This window comes from Bos javanicus, chromosome 9, assembly GCF_032452875.1.
Source record: "Bos javanicus breed banteng chromosome 9, ARS-OSU_banteng_1.0, whole genome shotgun sequence".
In the NCBI taxonomy this organism is placed as follows: domain Eukaryota; kingdom Metazoa; phylum Chordata; class Mammalia; order Artiodactyla; family Bovidae; genus Bos; species Bos javanicus.
Window position 1 is genome coordinate 39178445 of NC_083876.1, and position 21589 is coordinate 39200033.

Here is a 21589-nt window from a genome sequence, read left to right on the forward strand (position 1 = left end):
AGAATGAAATAATGCCACTATGTATAACATGGATGGATCTAGAGATTATCATACTAAGTGAAGTAAGTCAAAGACAAGTGGAATCGCTTATATGTGGAATCTAAAAAAATGACACAAATGAACTTATTTATAAAACAGAAATAGTATCATGAAGGTAGAAACAAACTTATGGTTAACCACGGTAGGGGAGAGGGATAAATTGGGAGACTGAGATTGACATATACACACTACTATTGTAAAATAGAATAAGGACCTACTATATAGCACAGAGAACTCTACTAAATACTCAGTAATGACTTATATGGGAAAATAATCTAAAAAAGAGTGGATATATGTATAACTGATTCACTTTGCTGTATACCAGACTAACACAACAGTGTTGTAGATCAACTACACTCCCCCCAAAATTAAAAAGAAAACAAGTGTACTGAATACTTGAAAGAGTACATCATGAGAAACGCTGGGCTGGAAGAAGCACAAGCTGGAATCAAGATTGCCGGGAGAAATATCAATAACCTCAGATATGCAGATGACACCACCCTTATGGCAGAAAGTGAAGAGGAACTCAAAAGCCTCTTGATGAAAGTGAAAGAGGAGAGTGAAAAAGTTGGCTTAAAGCTCAACATTCAGAAAACTAAGATCATGGCATCTGGTCCCATCACTTCATGGCAAATAGGTGGGGAAACAGTGTCAAACTTTATTTTTGGGGGCTCCAAAATCACTGCAGATGGTGATTGAAGCCATGAAATTAAAAGACGCTTACTCCTTGGAAGGAAAGTTATGACCAACCTAGAGAGCATATTCAAAAGCAGAGACATTACTTTGCCAACAAAGGTCCGTCTAGTCAAGGCTATAGTTTTTCCAGTGGTCATGTATGGATGTGAGAGTTGGACTATACAGAAAGCTGAGTGCCGAAGAACTGATGCTTTTGAACTGTGGTGTTGGAGAAGACTCTTGAGAGTCCCTTGGACTGCAAGGAGATCCAACCAGTCCATCCTAAAGGAGACCAGTCCTGGGTGTTCATTGGAAGGACTGATGCTGAGGCTGAAGCAATACTTTGGCCACCTCATGCAAAGAGTTGACTCATTGGAAAAGACCCTGATGCTGGGAGGGATTGGGGGCAGGAGGAGAAGGGGACGACAGAGGATGAGATGGTTGGATGGCATCATCGAATTGATGGACATGAGTTTGGGTAAACTCCAGGAGTTAGTGATGGACAGGGAGGCCTGGCATGCTGCAATTCATGGGGTCACAAAGAGTCAGACACGACTGAGCAACTGAACTGAACTGAAGAGAATAAATCTTAAAAGTTCTCACCACAAGAAAAAAAATATGTAACTGTGTGGAGATAGATTAACATCTAACTAAACCTACTGTGGTAATCATTTCACAGTATATACACATATCAAATGATTTTGTTGTATGCCAAAAACTAATACAGTGTTAAATGCCAATGATGTCTCAATATCAATTAATCAGAATGCATTTATTTATGTTCATTTATAGGTATATATAAGATCCCCTGGAGAAGGGAACAGCTACCCACTACAGTATCCTGGCCTGCAGAATTCCATGGACAGAGGAGCCTGGTGGGCTACAGTCCATGGGATCACAAGGAGTCAGACATGATTGAGCGACTTTCACACACACACACACACACACACACACACACACACACAGAGGTATACAGAGGGCTTCCTGATGGCTCAAACAGTAAAGAATCTGCTTGCAATGCAAGAGACACTAGAGCCTTGGGTTCATTCCCTGGGTCAGGAAGATTCCCTGGAAGAGGAAATAGCAACCCACTCCAGTATTCTGGCCTGGAGAATTCCACAGGCAAAGGAGCCTCACGGGCTACAGCCCATGGGGTCGCGAAGAGTCGGACACAATTGAAGCGACTGAGCACACATACACAGGTATATACATAAACACATTTTTATGTTTGCACAGATAAAATCTCTAGCAGGTGCACAAATATAGTAAGAATGGTTGTTTTAACGGATCAAGGGTAAATAACATTTTTAAATTCACCTCTGTACTGTTTGATTTTATTACTATGCGCACATATGACCCACTAAAAACAACTGTATGCTCTTGGTGCTTCTCACTCTTTTGTTGCTGGTGGGCTCATCTCAGCTGCTTGGTCAGGTCCAAGGAAGTCCGTCCTTTGCCTGGCGCCTGAGCGGAGAGCTCACCAGGCCTGGTGTGGCTCCTAGTCACACGTATTCTTACTGACTTACCAGGACAACTAAGTGTCCTGTGACCCATAACCCCATTAGCTTAGTTAGGGTGCCCCAACTGGCCTTCCTGGCCACAACAGTTACGGGAGGAAAAAAAAACAAACCTCATTATTTCCCTTTTGTACATGGTCGCTTTTCTAAACTAATGAACATTAGTTTCTTATTAAAGTTCCCCACTGTGGTTGCTTTATTTTTTCTTTGACTGTGTGGTTTGGGAATAACAACAATAGTAGCAAACATTCGTTGTGTGCTTAACTGTGTTCGTTTGCTAGGGCTGCCATAAAAAATATCATAAACAAGGTGCTTTAAACAACAGAGATCCTTCCCATTATTCTGGAGGTTCTGAGATCAAGGCATTGGGAGGGCTGCTTTGCTACGTGGCCTCTCCGTGGCTTGTAGGAGGCTATCTTCTGTGTCTTCATCTGATCTTGCCTCTGTCTCTTCTTCTGATAAAGACACCTGTCATATTGGATTAGTGTACACCCTAATAAACTCATTTCAGTTTAATTGCCTCTCTAAAAGCCCTGTCTCCAGTCACAGTCTAGGATACTGGGGGGCTGGGGGAGGGGGTTGGACTTCAAAATCTGCTTGCCTATGAATGCAACCCATGGCACAAGAATAAGCAATGCAGCCCAGGTAATAGACAGCAGAGTCAGAATTTGAATCCAGGCTCCAGATCATAAGACTCTTCAGCTCTATACTGCACATGAATTTTTTTTTCATGTATTCTTCTGGATCCATTAAAGTTTCTCAAAGGAGAGAGAATTAAATGGCTGCTATAGTACACCAACAGAAAAATTCTGCTCCTCCAACAACAACAAAAAAATTGCACTCCCCAAACAATGATCATTTCCAGTGGAAGGTACCAGAGGGGCTCTGCCAGTCCTCAAGTGTGTCCTTGTGAACCACAGTCTTTTACCCCATCTTTCCAGCCCAGGGAACCCTTAGGAGCGGGTGGTGTGGTCATTCGGCCCACTCACGCCTCTCCAAGTTCATGGAAGATGAAATGGGTGTGCAAGGATCAACAAAGCCCCTGCTTCCTCATGTAAGCATTAGGGACCATGTGATGACCAGCGTTGGATGCCACAGTCAGTTATGCTTGAAATCCCATCTGGCCCAATACCGAGGCTTCTAGAGGTTTTGGTTTATGATGAGCCAGAAACGGCCAAGTTTTGCCCACAGTCCCTGGCACGAGGCAAAGGTACAAGAGGATCCCTGTGCAGAGTGAAGTGCACAGCTGTAAACTGGGCCACTGAAAGCAGAGCCAGCAGGGGTCACATAAGGATACCCAGAATGTCACCCACAACTGCTCCCACAAGACAAGGGAGAACGTGGTCATTTAGTTTCTCTCAGCTTAAACGTCCCACTTTAAAAAAATATCCTTTTCTAAGACCCCCATAAAGAATGAAGGGGATAAGGAAGTTGCTGTATACCTGAATCACAATCCAAGTTTCAAGTATTTAACCAAACCATCACCACAGTTGTTTTAAACAAGTTAAGAAATAGGCAGTCTTTCACCTGCTGGGCCCCGTACAGAGGAAGCAAGGAGAGGTAGCCCAGCTGCTGCCTGATGTGCAATTTGAAAATCTCCTTTCCTTTCTGAAACAGAGACATCCCTGCCATCCTCTTAATTAGGGAAGCATTAATATCATTCAAGCAAAACATTAAAATTCGCAACTCCATCTAGTCAAGGCTATGGTTTTTCCTGTGGTCATGTATGGATGTGAGAGTTGGACTGTGAAGAAAGCTGAGCGCCAAAGAATTGATGCTTTTGAACTGTGGTGTTGGAGAAGACTCTTGAGAGTCCCTTGGACTGCAAGGAGATCCAGCCAGTCCATTCTAAAGGAGATCAGCCCTGGGTGTTCTTTGGAAGGAATGATGCTAAAGCTGAAACTCCAGTACTTTGGCCACCTCATGCGAAGGGTTGACTCATTGGAAAAGTCTCTGATGCTGGGAGGGATTGGGGGCAGGAGGAGAAGGGGACGACAGAGGATGAGATGGCTGGATGGCATCACCAACTCGATGGACATGAGTTTGAGTGAACTCCGGGAGTTGGTGATGGACAGGGAGGCCTGGCGTGCTGTGATTCATGCGGTTGCAAAGAGTCGGACACGACTGAGCGACTGAACTGAACTGAATAGCTTCTTTGGTGGACTTGTAAGGTTAGCGATTATGTCATAAACTTCTTAAGAGGAGCTGAAGGGCCAAAAATGTTAGATGTCATCAGAGATTCTAGATGTCATTTCTAAAATATCCATGTGAAGTGAAAATAAAATACTATTCCCATTTTAGGAACCAATACACTATCACACACATTTGGCGCACTCATAATCTAAACTCTAGAAATATTCTTGACTAATTTCTGGAGAGATACCAAACTCATTTTTAAAAATCCATGAAATAAGACACAAATTTTATCTTTAACCAGTATCAGTGTTTATTTACATCAATATTTTACTAAAACAAGCTTTTACATTGTACAAAGTCATATAAACAGTGAGCAGGCTTAAATCCAAATGTAATAAATCTACAAGTTTACCGCTCCTCCTCCATTAAGCCCCCCAAAACAAAAGTGACTAGCAAAAACCTGTCTAGAACAGCAACTTCCAAAAGAGCCGGGTTTGGTTTTTGGGGGGACAGAATTTCAACCAGTACTGATTACCCCCTTTAACTGACCAAGCAGCAGCAGCAATAACACGAAATATGAGAGCTCTCCCTTTCCATTTCTCCTTCCGAGAAAGTACACAGGATTTCAAGCATCCATAAAAGAAACATGATGTAACCAAGCTGTAAATCACCCTTTAAAAACCATTGCAACAAGTTTAGAAGTTTCAGTTCTCTGCATTGATAAAAGCAGCAGTTCTCAACCTCTACTGCACATTACTTTAGGGGGTACTTTCAAAAATATCAACATTCAGGCCCCACTTCACACCAATTAAATTCTTATTTAAGTGAAAAGGCTGGCATCAGTAGATTTTGAACACTATTAGCTGATTCTAACAGCAGTTAGGGTTGAAAAAAAACACTGGAGCAAAATGGCTGATCTCTTGGCCAGGGGAACAAGAATACATGCTGCAATTAACGTTTCTCCTTCAGGCTGTTTTTCCTCCTGGAGTTTATGGGTTTCAGAGGGTGTAAAAGCAAAATGTCACTTTGCCCTGCTTCTGTATCCTTATCACAGTCTGCAGACACTCCCTCTGCCCCTCACCAAGATAAAACCAAAGTAACAGGGTCACCTAACTGGCTCTGATCTCAGAAACAATAAAATCACGAACATTTCCCATAAGCCTGGACTCCCTAACAAAGCAATTCTATCCCTGGCTTTTGCTGCACTGGCATCTGAAGACTTGTCACAATCTCTATGAATATGAATATGTCACGACCTCTTATGAATATGTGGGGGCTTTCCTGATAGCTCAGTTGGTAAAGAATCTGCCTGCAATGGAGGAGACACCGGTTCAATTCCTGGGTTGGGAAGATCCCCTGGAGAAGGGAAAGGTTACCTACTCCAGTATTCTGGCCTGGAGAATTCCACGGACTGTATAGTCCATGGGGTCACAAACACTCGGACGACGCGACTGAGCAACTTTCACTTCACTGTCTATGAATATGATAAATATGTGGGAGAGGTACTGCTTTTCCATTATGAACAGACTAACGCAAACTTGGAAACTTTGGTACATGTTGCTTTTCTCCTTAAATAATTGTGTTTCTACTTAGCAAGCCAGTCCTTCTCTTTGAGGTAAACTTTTCCTGTCCTAAATGCTTCTGTCTCTGAGCTTATCTTCACTAAGAGTAAAGGCCCAAAGAGTATGTGGACCCAGAACTCGATAATCCCCACCTAAGGAAAAAAACTTCTCAAGTGAATGAGAACCAGCTCAGTTAACCCATAGGTGTTTGAAGGTGTGACCCAAGATTCCAGTTCAACCAGAAATGTGTCCTTTGGCTCCTGTGAACAATTCCCGAGGTGTCAGAGGCCCCTGCTGCCGCTTTCTGCAGCAGGTTTTCACTGTATTCACCTCAACTGCACTGTGCTAAATCATTTGTATAAAGCTCTAAATCAAGAATCACTCCAGAGATTACATGTAGAAATACTGGAAATGAACAGACACAGACATACACCAAGGAAACAAGAGCCTGGCTCTTGTCAATACTGACTTTTCCGGAACTGGTAAAACCCTTTACAACAGGCTTTACTGATGCTTCAGCTAACAAAGACTGTCATGGCAAATCTTACTTGAAATAGTAAAGCATAAGCTCGATGCCAGCAAGGATCCCACCTGCCTTGTCCTCTGCTATGTTCCTGCAGCAGATTACCGAGCACAGTAAATGCTCAGCGCATGTGCTTGGTCGCTTCAGTCATGTCCGACTCTGTGACCCTATGGACCGCAGCCCACCAGGCTCCTCTATCCAAGGGATTCTCCAGGCAAGAATACTAGAATGGGTTGCTGTGCCCTCCTCCAGGGGATCTTCCCAACCCAGGGATCTGACCTGCATCTCTTACATCTCCTGCATTGGCAGGCAGGCTTATCATCACTAGCGCCACCTGGGAGCCCAAATGCTCAGTAGATACCTGCTAAATAACTAAAATGTTTAGACTTGGAAATTTTTCTGGCTCACAGAGATTAGAGCTTTAATAAGATCTCTTGCAAACTGGGAATCCTCTTTTCTCTCTCTTAAGTACACATACTACCCTATTAAGAGAGAGCTTTTGTCCTTGACGGAAATCGTACAGTTCACTACCAACTTTGTCTAATGAGCTCCTCAAAAAAGATCTACCACTGGATGTGACTGTTTTTCCAATTTTGATTCAAAACATGAACCAGACCATCTCCCTAGAGCCTGACAATTTGTATCCCATTCAGGCATCTGCTAGCAAATATCCAATAAACCCAGTACTACCCCAGGTACAGAGCAGACAGGGGAACTTCCTTTTTGGTTTTGACAGTGCCCATATCAGAGCAGCAGGGAGAGAAGTGTCAAGATGGCCACTCTCTGGATGGAGGCAACAGGCACCGACCCAAGAGAGGCCAAGTAACGGGCTGGTCAACAACTCCTGAGGCCAGGCTCTGCCCAGTAAGGACAAGAGCAGATACTCAAGTCAGTCAGACAGGTTTCCTCTGGAATTTGGACTAGAGATATACAGAGGATGGGCCTAAGGGAGGAGGAACAGGGAGAAGTTCCACCGACAGGCAGAACTGCTTTGAGAAACAAGCAGAGAGCAGCCTGGCCCCAGCACCAGGCCCATTGCAGCCCATGGTTCCCTGACCACACACTATCTCTTCCAAGGTGGCCAGGGGGAGTCTCTATGTTTCCAAACAAAGGAGAACATGACTCGAGACTAGCCATTTAGCAGAAAACAGGGATCAAAAATCCCTAAATACATGATAATGATACTTGGTACTCCAAGGACAGGAGAGGAAGTTTCATTAATACTTAGTCTACAGTGCCTAGCACAAAGTAAGCTCTCAGTGTAAGCTTAGTGACCGAACAAAGATTGGAAGCAGAAATAACAAAACTGTGAGGTAGATACCTGACATTTAAGTTCATTTACTCAGGGTGTGGGTGGTATTAAGCTAATTATAATGCACCAAAAGCCTGCCTAGAGTTTGAAGCGATAGTGTTTCCCTCTTCCTAGTGGATTAGAATAATATCTAAGCAGAATAATAAAAATAAAGCACCCCTCAAAATTAAAACCAGAATCATCATATGATTCATCAATTTCACTTATGGGGATATACCTAAAAGAATGAAAAGTAGAGACTAGAGGACTTACTGTATCACACAGGGAACTATACTCAATATTTCATAATAATCTATAAGGGAAAAAGTCTAAAAAGAACACAGACACATGTATATATTTATATATATCATATTTATATAATACACATACAACTGAATCACTATGCCGTACACTTCAAACAACATTGTAAAATCAACTATACTTCAATATTTAAAAATTAAAAAAGCAGGTATTTGTACATCAATGTTCATAGCAGCATTATTCACAACTGCCAAAAGGTGAAAGCAAAGCATGTAGCCATCAACATATAAATAGGTAAACAAAATATGCATACAACAGAGTATTGTTTATTTTTACAAAGGAAATTCTGACACATTTTGCAATAAGATGGACCTTGAGGATGTTACACTAAATAAAATAACCTGGTCACAAAAGGACAAATACTGTTTGTATCCACTTATATGAGGTACTTAAGAGCAGTCAAACACTCAGAGACAGAAAGTAGAATGATGGTTGTCAGGGGCTGGAAGGAGGGTGGAATTGGCGAGTTACTGTTCAATGGCTTGAGAGTTTCAGTTTTGCAAGATAAAAAATGTTCTGCAGATGATGGCAATGACTATAGCACAATAATGATAATGCCCTTAATGCCACTGAACTGTACACTTAAAAATGGTTAAAACGATAAATTTTGTTATGTGTATTTTATCACAACTAAAAAGGATTAAAAAAAAAAAAGAAAGCACCTTATTAATCACAATAAATTGTTCAGAAGCTAGAAAGCCCAACCCCTTAAGCTACTCATGTCATCTTACAACTTCAGAACATTTCTCCAGGCCATCCATTTACTAACATTACCAAATGCATCAAAGGCAAGCTGCAAGAATTTAGAGATCAGAAACTGAGGCATTCTGCAATTAAAAATATAAGTCAAAAGGAAGACAGGAGACAATAATAAGAATCAATAGTCACAGTGCAAGAACCTAAGGGATCCTCCTTGTTGTTGTTGAAGAATTAAAAGAAATAAAAAGGGCAGAAATACAGGACAAGAGAAGACATAATTACAATTACCACAGGAAAATGTTGGAAAATAAAGAACAATTCTCTTTGATTGTAAAAATTCAGTGCTATACAGTTTTAAATCATTAAATATGAGACTATTTAAACCTAAATAAAAATCCAACTCAGGCTCAACCTAGCTCAAGTGCCAACTGGCCAAAGTGCATTAGAGGAGAGAGCTTTAATGTTCCTTCTGACAACCAAATCACCAGCTTTGGATTGCTTCTTTTATACCCAAGAAAACCAACACCTTCTCTTTTAGATCACCAGGTCTTTCTTAAATGCCATAATTTATATTACGCCATTTGACAAGGTATCTATCACAACCTTCTGACCCCAGATAGTAGTTAATCAATCTCTAGAACAACAGGAAATAAAGCCTTCCTGGAAATATCTTGTGTGATGACTTGTTTGACGCTTTGTTTCTCCCACTGGACCTGTGTTATCTACATATGGCAGCCACCGGCCAATGCAGATACTGGACAGTACTGCATTAGAGGTAAGTTCCATGAAGGCAGGAAATTTCTGATTTTTCACCAGTGTACATCTCCCACAGAAACTACCAAACAAGAGGCATTCGATAACATGTGAAATAAATATTCAACAGCTAATGCAGCAAATGGAGAGGACTGAAGAGAACTCAGTCTTAGAATAGTGTATACAAATGGAGGGGGTTCATGGGGACTATAGACTCCCAGAGATTTAGATTTATTTAGAAAACCTAAAAGAAAACAAATGAAATTCCCAACAGTAGCAGCAAAGAATTTAACATTCCCAAAAAGTGGACCTTGCTACCCAAAGTGTGGTCGACCCGTGGGCCAACAGCACCTAGGAGCTTGTTAGAAATGAAGAATCTCAGTCCCTAACCCAGTCCAACTAAATCAGAATCTGCATTTTAAGACGCAATTCTAATGCACATTAAAGTATGAGAAGCACCCATCTATTTCTCTATTTTTCCAGACTGAGCAAGTATTCTTCACTCAGCAAGTTTGAAAAACACACTGCACACAACTACATGTAAATCGACAATAACCTTCATAAAAATTTCAACTTAAAAGAACAATTGTAACAAACTTTGAAATCACACAGTAAGCTTTTCTGTATCCCTTCCCTATCACCTCTACCCCTGCGCTACATCCCCACACTGTAAGAAAATATCAGACACACACAGCATCTGTGGGCTCCACATACAGACATATACACACGCACACATTCACAACAAAACATTACGAATACATATTATGAACCAGGGCACCCAACAAACACAAGGGACCCCAGAAGACTGTATCTATTTTCACTAAGAATTTTAAGCTCTATTTTAGTAATAATTTTTAAGTGGCAGGATTGAATGCTACATTGCTATAATAATACAAAAGTTCTGGTTATGAGAAAACTATCCTGATTATTCAATAAATCTACTTGAAACAAAATCATTTTACATGGAGTCTGGGTCTCACATTTTTCAGGGGTGTGTTGATACTCTCTTTTTGTTCTTAATAAATTACAACTATTCAAACTAAAAACCAGTCCACCAAATGTAGTATCAATACATTCTAGACATAAAATTCAAGTTGTTTCTGATCCTTTATCTGGAAGAAGGAAATTTTTTTTACCCCTTTACCCTTGTCTTGGGAAACTAAGCTGACTAGAAATGTAAGAACTTTCTAGGTATTTAGGATTATGATTACATTTGCCCCTTAAAAATTTTAGGTACTTCCCTAATCTTCTACCATGACCTTTTTTATACCTTCATATATAATAAAAAATTATTTTTTTAAAGATTTTTCTTTAAAAAATAACAGGGATTGAAAAATGCTCTCAAAGTCTTCTTGGACTTTACTATGAAAATACTATTAGACCGAAACTTACGAATTTCCCTCATATTAAGCTGCATTTGAACTGGTTAAAAGTACAGTGGAAAAGAGCACAACCTAAAATCTCAAGGGAAAAAGCCTAATTCTGAGTTAGGTTTATTGGCCTGGTCTATAGGGAGTTTTCCATTCCTGCACTAGAACATTCAGTAGGTTGTATCTATTATCACTTTTGGTGACTACTGAAGGATTTTTCCCCAGCTAAAGTTTTCTGGCTCCCTTGAGTGTTGCAGACACTTGAGTATAGCAGACACACCCTAAGGTGACCCCCAGTAATCAGATACATCCATATACTATCCTCTTCCCTAGAGTTTGGACAGACTCTGAGACTTCCTTCTAGTCTACAAAATCTGGCAAAAGGGACAGGATGTCACTCCCATGATTACACGGTATCATTAAAAACCCCATCTCAGTTGGCTCCAGTGAGATTCTCCTGCTGGCTTTGAAGAAACAAGCTGCCATGCTTCGAAAGGATCTATGAGAGGGCCTAGCAATCGAGACAGGTGCCTGCTGACAGCCAGGAAAAAAAAAAATGGAGATCTCAGTCTACTACCTCAAGGAACTGAATTACTGTCAAAAACCACACAGCGTAGAAGGGAAGTCTAAACTCTACAAAGCACAGCTCTTTCAACAGCCTGACTGCAGCCCATGAGATCCTGAGCAGAGAACCAACCCAGTGAAGTCACGCCCAAATTCTTGACTCAAGAAAACTGTGAAGTTAAAGAAATACAAGGTCTGTTGTTCTAAGCTGTTAAATTTGTGATACAATAATTTGTTACTCAGAAATAGAAAACTTCAGTATTGGTTACTTGAGTATCGGCAGACACTTATTTAACTAAGAACTGATTATTAGGATGAAGGCTAATTCCTGGAATTGTACTGTCTTATCTTTCCAATATGGAAATACATTATCAAACTTTAACAATCCCTATAATCTCATATGGCCATTCACATTTTGGTTTGTGGAATTCTAATGCATTTTTCATGGATTTCCAAGTTTTCTATCATGTTCTTATTCCCTTCTTTCTCTGAGTTGCACTTTTATCCTTTAAATGTCGATGCCACAGGTTGAATCCCTATTCTGGCAAGCCGCCCGGATGCCAAATAGTTGCTACTGCCTACATTCCAACAACCTGAGAAAGGGCAGTAAGTGGAGTGGACCTAATCTCCAAGTTCCAGCTAAGAGAAAAGGATAGAATAAAGAAAGCAAGAAGAATAGGCTTTTCACTGTTAACTTCTCCACCAGCTCTCTCCAAAACTGTCAGATTGTTAAAATGACCAATAACGGACAGTGGTCAAGAAAGGTACTATTTTCCACTTATGAAAAAACAAAGGCAAATTTACAGAAATTAGTTAAAAAGTAGACATACCGCAACCAAGTAGAAATTAGGTATTATTCAGCACAAAATGTGCTAAGAAGAAGAGAACAAAATCTGTCATCAATGCCAGTCATTTATCAAAGGATACCCCACACCAGATTTGCCATGCTCACGATCCCTCTTAAGCCCCCAAGCCACTTTCAAATCATTACTTTGATTTCCGAGATATTTCAAACTCAGGGAGAAGGAGGTCCAGAGGCCTAACACAGGTATTCCAATCGCTGGAAAAGACTGTGTCTCACGGTTAATTAAATTAGCAGTCTAATTTACAGTGCTTACAACGTGACTACCAACTAGACTCAATAAGGAGCAACTCCTGGAACAGCAGACTCATTCCCAGATTGTCACTGAGGTAACCAAAGGACCACAAGAGACCCCGTTCACAGCCCTACTACTAACATAGTAACTCTGAAACAGCTTTAAAAACTGCAACAAGGCATCTCCAAATCCTGTGTGAACACAGAGAAAATGAGCATATAAAAATAACTTCTTCTTAAAATGTCTGTAAAAATAGTACAATCTCCATCATTGAACGAACCACTGTATTCACTGAAACTAAGACACTGATTGTAAAATGCAACATTACTTTATAGAAGTATATGGGAAAAAACTCAATTTTGTCACATTAAATGATCACTGATTTTAACACATACTTTGATTTCAGAGATGTTAAAAATGTGAAAAAAAAAAAAAAAGGTGCATCTCAGCATCAATGACATACAGTGCTAAAAATGTATTCCTCATAATTATTCAAATAAAGTATTAAATACTGAGTCTCTTACATTGACGTTATTCATAATCAGTAGCACATTCTTAAAGCTATTCATTTTTTTTTCCACTTCTCATTTGAAATGACGAATGGAGTGGCACTTATGTTCATTTCTGACAGACACTTTGCACAAAATGTAAAAATGAGGGATTCCCATTTGAAAGTCATCTCACTTTCATTAGAGACCCAGACCAGGAGATGAGATAAACAAGGCCTACATAAGGCAGATGACTGAGTACAGGGCCAGACTAGGAAGCAGCAGTGGAGGTTGAAGCCAGGTCTCCAGCACCTGTTCTCTGCTCTCTTCATAAAAATCTGAAAACATCAGTAATTACCGTGTTTTGATTCAACACTACAGAGTAAAACAATTAACAGAAATCTCTGTCCATTTTCAAAGATGTCTCTTTATGAAACGATTCTCAACTTCCCTGGCAGAATACTGATGACAGAGAATTTGTCTGGCTAACCGATTCAACTACTAAACAGTTTTGCTTTATCTGAATGGCACACCCAACTTCTCAAAAACAAATGCCTTCTCTGCATGCTCTGAGGAGGGGTGAAGGCCATAAAATATCACCTACTCAGCCACATGCCACCAAACACTAGCCTCACAACAGGATCCTGCTGTATGAGATCACTGGTTCTTTATGAAAGGCTCTGGGGATTACAGAACATTTCAAAACTTTTTAGCATTTGCTATACTCGGACCTAGAAATTGTGATCCTCAAAGCTTGTTACAAATATATTATGCTTTGCTCTGACTGGCCTCCTTAGAACTGGTGATTATTTGAACAGTCAGTAAATAATCCATCCTCTCAAAGCATTAGTCCCTTTTGTCCTGGTTTCTTGCAAGGTAATTCACAGAGGAGTTGCCAGTATTAACTGGAGAGGATTCAAACATTAACACATTTGAGTAGGAATGGTTGGGGACTTCAGCTGTAGGCTCCATCAAAATATTTCTAGATGTCTCTATTACAGAATTCCTCATTGTATCATTCATTTCAATCACTTCAAAGTCCATTTCATTCCATTTTTCTGCATCATCTTCTTCATTTTCTTCCTCATAGTCATTGAGCCCAGAGCTAGAAAGCAGAGCTTTCTGGTCCTCACTTTTCCTGTGTTCTTTTCGCAGACGATCAAGCGGCAAGGTGGCTAATTTGTACAGTACAGGAAATAAAATAGCAGTGGCTATTGATGACCCCAAAGAGGTGTACAAAACTACAGGCAAATCAGGGTATTTGCCTTGAAGAATTCCAATTACTGCAGGAATAGCCATTTCTCCCAGGGCGGCACCGACTACAAAAAATGCTGCAGCTTTCCCATGGATGGTCGTGTACTGCTCAATCCAAGACACTCCACTGGGGAACGTGGTTGCCATTGAGGCCCCATACACTGAAGTCGCTATCCAAAGACAAACTGGGCTCTTGTTGAAAAGCACCAGAAATAAAGATGAAGTCAGGCTGCCAATGTTGCTCAGCACAATCATGGTTCCAGGTTGTAAACATGTAGCAAAAAAGATTGCCATGCCCCTGCAGGCTGCAAAGGTCCCCCAGAAGATGGAGTTCAACCCGGCCGCTTCCCTTTCTTTCATGCCAGCATGGGTGGTTGCAAATGAGAAAACGTAAGAGCCATATGTCACCTCAGCTCCAACATAAAAAAAGAAGAACAGGAAAAGGAGACAGAGAAGGGCATTGTGGTATTTGGCTCTTCGAAACCTTTGAGCAGATACTCTTGCTTTTTCTTGCTTTGAGCTTTTCTTTAAAAACAGAGCGAAAAAAAAGAGAGCAACTACAAAAATATAAGTACCGATAACAGCGTAAGCCCACAGCAAATTCATATCATCAGGTATTCCAAATAGAGATTCTGAGTCAGCTTCAGATGACTGGTTGAAGGCAGATTGGTTAAAGTCAGCCTCTGTGCGGTTTTCAGCAGACACCGTCGTGCCCAATGCCAATTTAGCCAGCAGTGGAGCCAAAAAGGCACCTAGGGCAAAGCTGAAGTGTAAGGCCTGCATGTGCGGGGCTCCTTTGTCCCCCCAAATAGCCAAGATTAGGACGTTACCACCTATCAATGAAAGATGGAGAATGGTTTAATTATAGTAACTTGGCAAAAGAGAAAAAAGTTCATTACTATCAGAAAGAAATATTTCACGTGGCACAAGAATTATAATATTCTAAGTTATCAACTGTGGCAACTAAGTCAATTCTACGATTAGTCCTTATGACTAAGTCAATTCTAACTCACCAACACTACCAAGAAACTTTCAGCACTAGAACCTCCCACACTCACAAATGGAATTCTATAATCTAGTAAAGCACTATCTCCGAGAGCTAAGTACATTAGCCCAAGGCTTTTCACAATACAGTTCCAATAGCAGCTCTGAATACTTTGGCCACCTGATGTGAACAGCCAACTCATCAGAAAAGACTGTGATGCTGGGAAAGACTGAAGGCAAAAGGAGAAAAGTGTGGCAGAGGATGAGATGGTTAGATAGCATCACCAACTCAACGGACATGAATTTGAGCAAACTCCAGGAGATAGTGGAGGTCAGAGGAGCCTGGTGTACTGCAGTCCACGGGGTCACAAAAAGGTGGACACAACTCAGAAACTGAACAACAATAATACCAGGCACAGGAGGGGTGGGGGTAGGGAAGGATATTTATAGTTACTTACTTCTAAATGTTTTAAATATATAAATATATAATATATATAAATATATATTTCTATATAAATATATAATAAATATATATTATCACATAGTAGCCAAATGACCAAATTTTTCTATACTGGAAGTCAATAGCCACTTGAGGAAAACTACTTATGTATACAGCAGGTGCAAAACACATATTCAGAACCCTGACCATGACAGGATTCTGCCCGTTACAAGAATAAGTAACAAGGATGCCTTCTAACATCTGCGGTCATACTGTAGGTATCTACAGGGTGAAGACGAGAAGCATCAAATATAATATTTTTTTTCTTTCTTTTTAATAGATTTGCACACATACAATTCTATCCTGTAATTTCACAACCAAATTAAACCCAAAGTAAAAAATATTTCCCCAACCTATCAAATACCAAGGAAGAGGTGGAGAAAGTTGGCTCTGGCGGGAACGAATGTCACATACATTATTTAGTACATTTTAAAAAATAAAGATACATGAGGGCAGCAACTTTTGAGAGAAAAGGAAAAGGGAAATAATACACAACACAGGTTTCTTAGTTTGAAAGGCAGAGTGCATTTTAAATTGGAGAGCTGCTTCTATGTTTCCTCAGCCATATAATGGTTCCAAACTTGGTTTCATCTGTTAATTCATCAATTCTTCCCACATTACAATGATAAAGACCTAGCCCAACTGAAAGCCTGCTCATCTGCATTGTAATCACCCACACCGGGGGCCCCTCTCCTCTTTGGATATTGTAAATCAACAAACTCTCAAAGAACAAAACCCCCTGAATTCACTCTGTGGTTGGCTGCTCAAAAACAGGCACTCTACCTGGCAAGAAGGGTGGTACTGACTGGGAGACCCCATGGAAAACACAGCAGGTCAGAGTCATTTTAGGGGACAGTGCAAGTGACAATTTAATATCAGCTGCTCTTTTTCTAGTAGAAAGACATTAGTCCCAGAGACGATAATGAAGGGCTCACTAACCTGTATCCAGAATGCCAATTGAAACACCGAAGGTGGACATCATGACGATCAGTAACACTGCAGTCTTACAAAATGGAACGAGATAAAGACCAACTGTGGTAGCGAACATTGACAACCCTGAGAAAAAAGGTCAAAGTCAGCTATGAAAAATACTATTTATGGCAAAGGGTCATGGATGAAGTCAACATCATAAAAACTCTCAAAAATGCAGAACAGGTCAAATTAAAATTGAGTAACGAGCAGAGGAAAGGTTCTGCTTCTATGAAGTTATTTCATTTAAAAGCTTCTATCATCCTTATGAACTATAAAGTTTAAGCTATTCTAATATTAGTATAACTAGAAGTGTAACTAGTACACTTCTAGTACTGCTAATAATCAAAACATACATTATACCACAAGGCAAAATTTTATAGCCAGACAGCTCAAAAATTATTGATTTTTAACAACCTAAACAGATTTTTAGATAAAGGTAAAAAATTAAGTGCAATTACCATAGTAGTCTGTAGTAGAAATGTATTAAACGGTGGCACTAGTGATAAAGAATCTGCCTGCCAATGCAGGAGACACAAGAGACATGGGTTCAATCCATGGATCAGGAAGATCCCCTGGAGTAGGAAATGGCACCCCACTCCAGTATTCTTGCCAAGAAAATTCCAAGGAGAGAGGAGCCTGGCAGGCTACAATCCATGGTAAGCACAGAGAGTCAGACACAACTGATCAACTGAGCACACAGCACAAACAGATCTGTTTGAAGACTAGGGAGGGAAATGTAAGAAATACATTCTTTCAACCCACTATGGAAATCAGAGGGATTATTGACTCATTCATCAACAAGAGTAATTATCTCCTTCCAAAGCAGTTTTGTCACATTAATCCAGATTTTCTCTAAACATGTCAATTTATCCAAAAAAGAGTAAGTTAAAAGCTTTGCTATCTATTTTGAGAGTGAGGTGGAGAGGCCTGGGTTGATCACTCACAAGGAGCAGCTGGGACAAAAATTTAGCATTCATCATTTCACCCACCATCCCTTCCCACCTTTGTTCTCAGCCCAGTGTCTAGTCTGGGCAGGTCTGAGGAGTTTATTCTCATCTATGGCCCCAGAAAATCTGCCCTAAACACTGACAAACAGAGCTCTTTAAACAACTGGCATGTGATGCAGCAGTGGTATCTAGACCACAGTGAAGGTCAGGAGGGCTAAGGATTGCTAACACACTAGGACTCATCTAAGTTTCCAGAGGCATCCAGCCCAGATTCCAAGCAACTGCCAAGAAGAGAGCAAGCAGCAGAGGAGCCTGGCTTCCAGTGAGGATGCCTAAACACTACTTTTAAGCTGTCAACCATTCTGCAAGCCAGTATGTTTCATATTTAAAAGCAAGCTGTAAATTCCTTGCAAGTCTCAAAGAAGCTGAAACTGTCGTTTACTCACCCAAAAGGAGGAAGTGATTCATACTGTCGAAAAGAACTCCACCAATCACAGAGCCACCCAGGTATCCAAAGGCACGGCCCACAAAAATCAGAGAAAGACGGCTGATGTTGCGGTTCACATTCGTTGCCAAGTCTTGAAACGTGGGTCCCAGTATAGCAACACTCATCCCCTAAAATTCAAAAAGACAGAAGTTTTTATTTACAATCATTAAAATAATGTCTATGTATGTGGTAGCTTTTTTCACTATAAAAAGGGAGGGAACTTCAACGGACGTTAGGAGATTAAGTCCCAAAGTTAAATTCATAATGAACCGACTAATAGTACTACTAGAGCTACAGACTATTTCTGGTGTGTCAAATCCTATGGTTTTTCTCATCCTGACAACTCTCAAATTGAACTTTAAAAAAATTAATTCTTTTAGCTTTTTGGTGCAATTATGTTTCTGTTTTGAACAATACCAGAAAAGACTACAGTATTTCTATTAACAGTAAAATGTAACATTAAAAAACGTTTTTGAAAGTTTTAAGTAGTCTGAAACACACTGCATGCACAAATAACACAAGAATTGTGATGCTAAAAATTTGTTTTCAAGCCATCAAAGTAGTATCGCATTTTTGATGCTGTTAAAACAGCAGAACTTCTGGATGTACATAGGGTCCTTCTTTAAAATTATACGTATAAAACATGCAAGAGAGAAACAATTTGAACGTTTCCCAATCTACATTTTTCTTCAAGAAAACCAAAGCCTCACGGGTATAGTCTGTAAGGCTTTCTTAGACAATATTACATACACCTGCATGCAACAGATTTAAAAATAAAATTTTATTCAAAGACATGTAACTTTAGCAAAAACTAGGGGCTGCATTTGGCTTTCACAGGAAATTCGTTGGACACTCAAAAAAATGTTTCCAATCGGTCTACATTTCAAGAATAAGTGATTCTAATTGCATGACTCTGCCCTAAACGCTTGGATGTAGCCCCTCCCCAGACGCGGGCACAGGCACAGAGCTATCGACTAATACATGAAGGGAAGGCAGTGCCCCAGCTGTAACCAAATTAGTCCCACCTGCAACGCATTTAACAGGACGAGGAACGGCGTTTGCATTGACTTTTCTTCAAATACAAATACTCTAAGAATCACCTGTGCCTCAGGGAAAGATATTAAGTGGCCAGAAGTGACAGCTCAGAGAACTCACCCTCCCAACTCCCCAAGACCCCAATATTTAAGACAAGCTACTAAGGGAAGTTTTCTGGAATAAAGTAACCGCCTTATTCCAGAAAACGACGGCCAAGAAGTTTGGCAAAAGGCTAAACTAGCCTTACACTTTGTTCTAGGAAAAACATTCAAGAATCAGAAAATTTGCTTTACATACGATTGTAGGCAGACTAGGAAACAGTATTCCTGGCTCAACCACTTAACCGGCTGTGTGGTCCGAAAAAGTCACTCTTCCTGCGTGGGTCTATTTTCCCATTTGCAAGAATAAGGGGTCAATTCAGTCAAACGAAGACGAGAACCCAATAAAGCAGCTTTGTGCAATAATTTGGGGGTTGGGTGAGCGGCTGTAGACCTGGCGACCCCTCTTGCATTCCCCTGACCCCACAGAGGAGAGGTAGAAAGGTTTGCTGGAACTGGATAACATTATATATTACGAAAATCTATTTTACACTTGACAATATTTCTCGAAAAATCGTAATTGGGCCCATTTTACAGACTGCAAAACTGAGGCTCGGGCAGATGGATGAGCCCAAGGTCACAGAGTCTGCAAGCGGCGGAGACAAGAGCTCAGAAGGCCGCGTTCTCTGTAGAACGTCTGCCCTCGTCTCGGTTTGGGAGGGTTCCAGCCCCGGCTCTCACCAGCCCCAAGAAGGCGGCACACAGGAGGACGGTGATGAACCAGCGCAGCATGCTGTCTGCCCGGCCGCTCCTCCGGGAGCCCACCACTGCCTCCGGCTCATTCTCCGCCGGGGCCTCGGCCTGGAGAAGCCTCTGCCCGGCAGCCGGGGCCCCGGCCCCACAGGGTTCCAGTTCCAGCTCCATCGTGGCGGCTCCCGAGCAGCGGTCTCGCTACCCCTCGGCTTCTCAGCGGAGCCTCGGGAACTCGGCACCCTGCCCGGGCCTCGTGCCTCCAGAGCCTGCGGTCCCGGCTGGCGCCACCTCCCCGGGGGTGGCCCTAGTCCGGGCGGAGGAGTCGAACTTTGGGACGCGCCGGCCGTCGCAGGCTGCGGCCGCACGCCCTCCCTCACGCAGGCGCCTGCGCAGATCACGTGGCGGAAATGTGGCCTCTCGCCAACCGCGGCCTCTCCCCAAACCGGAAGTTGATGTGGTTGCCCAGGAGACCCGACGTCTCTCTCAGGCCTCAGCATCACACTTAGCTGAGCCCACCGAGGCCCTGCAGGCGGGCGCCCCGTGGCGGAGCGAGCTGAAGCTGCAGCTTGGGACGAGTTAGGAGGTAAGACGCAGCCAAGCCGTCACGAGGAATTGCTGGCCGAGAAACGCAAGGTATGGCTTCGCGCCCGCTCCCCGGGTCTCTTCGTGGGGCGGGCGGGTGGGGCAAAGGGAACCACAAGATCCCTCTCTTATACAAGTTCACAAAAGTTCTGCCCTAGTTCCTTTGGGTTCTGTCGACTATTGATCTGAGGTTCGCCAGTCACTCCACATTTGTTGAGCCACTATGTAAACTTTCACGTGTATGATCTCAATTGATCCTCTTAACAACACTCTAAATTCCATATTATACTGGTTTTACAGATAGGAGAGTGAAGTCATAGAAACTAACAACTTGCCCAAGGTCAGTGAGCGAATCCGTGGCTCTTCATAAACAGTGTAATACTAGCTCAAAAAAGAAATCTGGAGCCAAAGCTGCGGTTTCTAGCACACACTCGCCCCAATCTCTACAAATATTTCCATTGTTGTTAGGAAGTGGAGCAGGGCATCGATTTGCAGAATCCCCGAATTAAGAGTAACTTCCCAGGTGGTGCTAGTGGTAAAGAATCCGCCTGCCAATGCAGGGACGTAGAAGACGCAGGTTCCATCCCTGGGTTGAGTAGATCCCCTGGAGTAGGAATTGGCAAGCCACTCCAGTATTCTTGCCTGGAAAGTTCCCTGGACAGAGAAGCCTGGCCGGCTGCACTCCATGGGGTCGCAGGGAGTCGACCATATCATAGAGCATGATGATACGGAGACGACTGAGCGTGAAGCGCTGAACTGGATAAGATTATACCAGCGGAAAAGGAAAAACCTTACATTCTGTATCCTACTTTAGCTTTTTGTTTCCTTTTGCTCCTTGACCAGACAGACCAAATGTGTATTTCTCTTTGTCGTCTATCTGGAGTATTCTTTTCCACCTAATTAATCCTTAGCTCATCCACGGTAGGCTCCCAATTATACCACACCTGAGTGTCATCATTTCCCTTGCAGCCCAGCCCCATCTATTTGGTCATTAAGCACTTTC

At 41.7% G+C, this 21589-nt stretch overlaps 1 protein-coding gene and 1 long non-coding RNA gene across 2 annotated transcripts in view; one reads left to right on the forward strand and one right to left on the reverse strand.

The window, feature by feature from the left end:
• Nucleotides 1–8096: 8096 nt before the first annotated feature.
• MFSD4B (major facilitator superfamily domain containing 4B) lies at nt 8097–20373 on the reverse strand. Its single transcript, XM_061428662.1, is given in 5 exon segments — nt 8097–13910; nt 13912–15122; nt 16712–16828; nt 18138–18306; nt 19993–20373. Coding segments are annotated over 5 exon segments (1737 nt in total). The 5' UTR covers nt 20176–20373; the 3' UTR covers nt 8097–13853.
• Nucleotides 20374–20459: 86 nt separating this feature from the next.
• Nucleotides 20460–21589, forward strand: part of LOC133254392 (uncharacterized) — a 41889-nt gene continuing 40759 nt past the window's right edge. The window contains exon 1 of the long non-coding RNA XR_009738658.1: nt 20460–20637. This is a non-coding gene — a long non-coding RNA (uncharacterized LOC133254392). The remainder of the gene's footprint in view (nt 20638–21589) is intronic.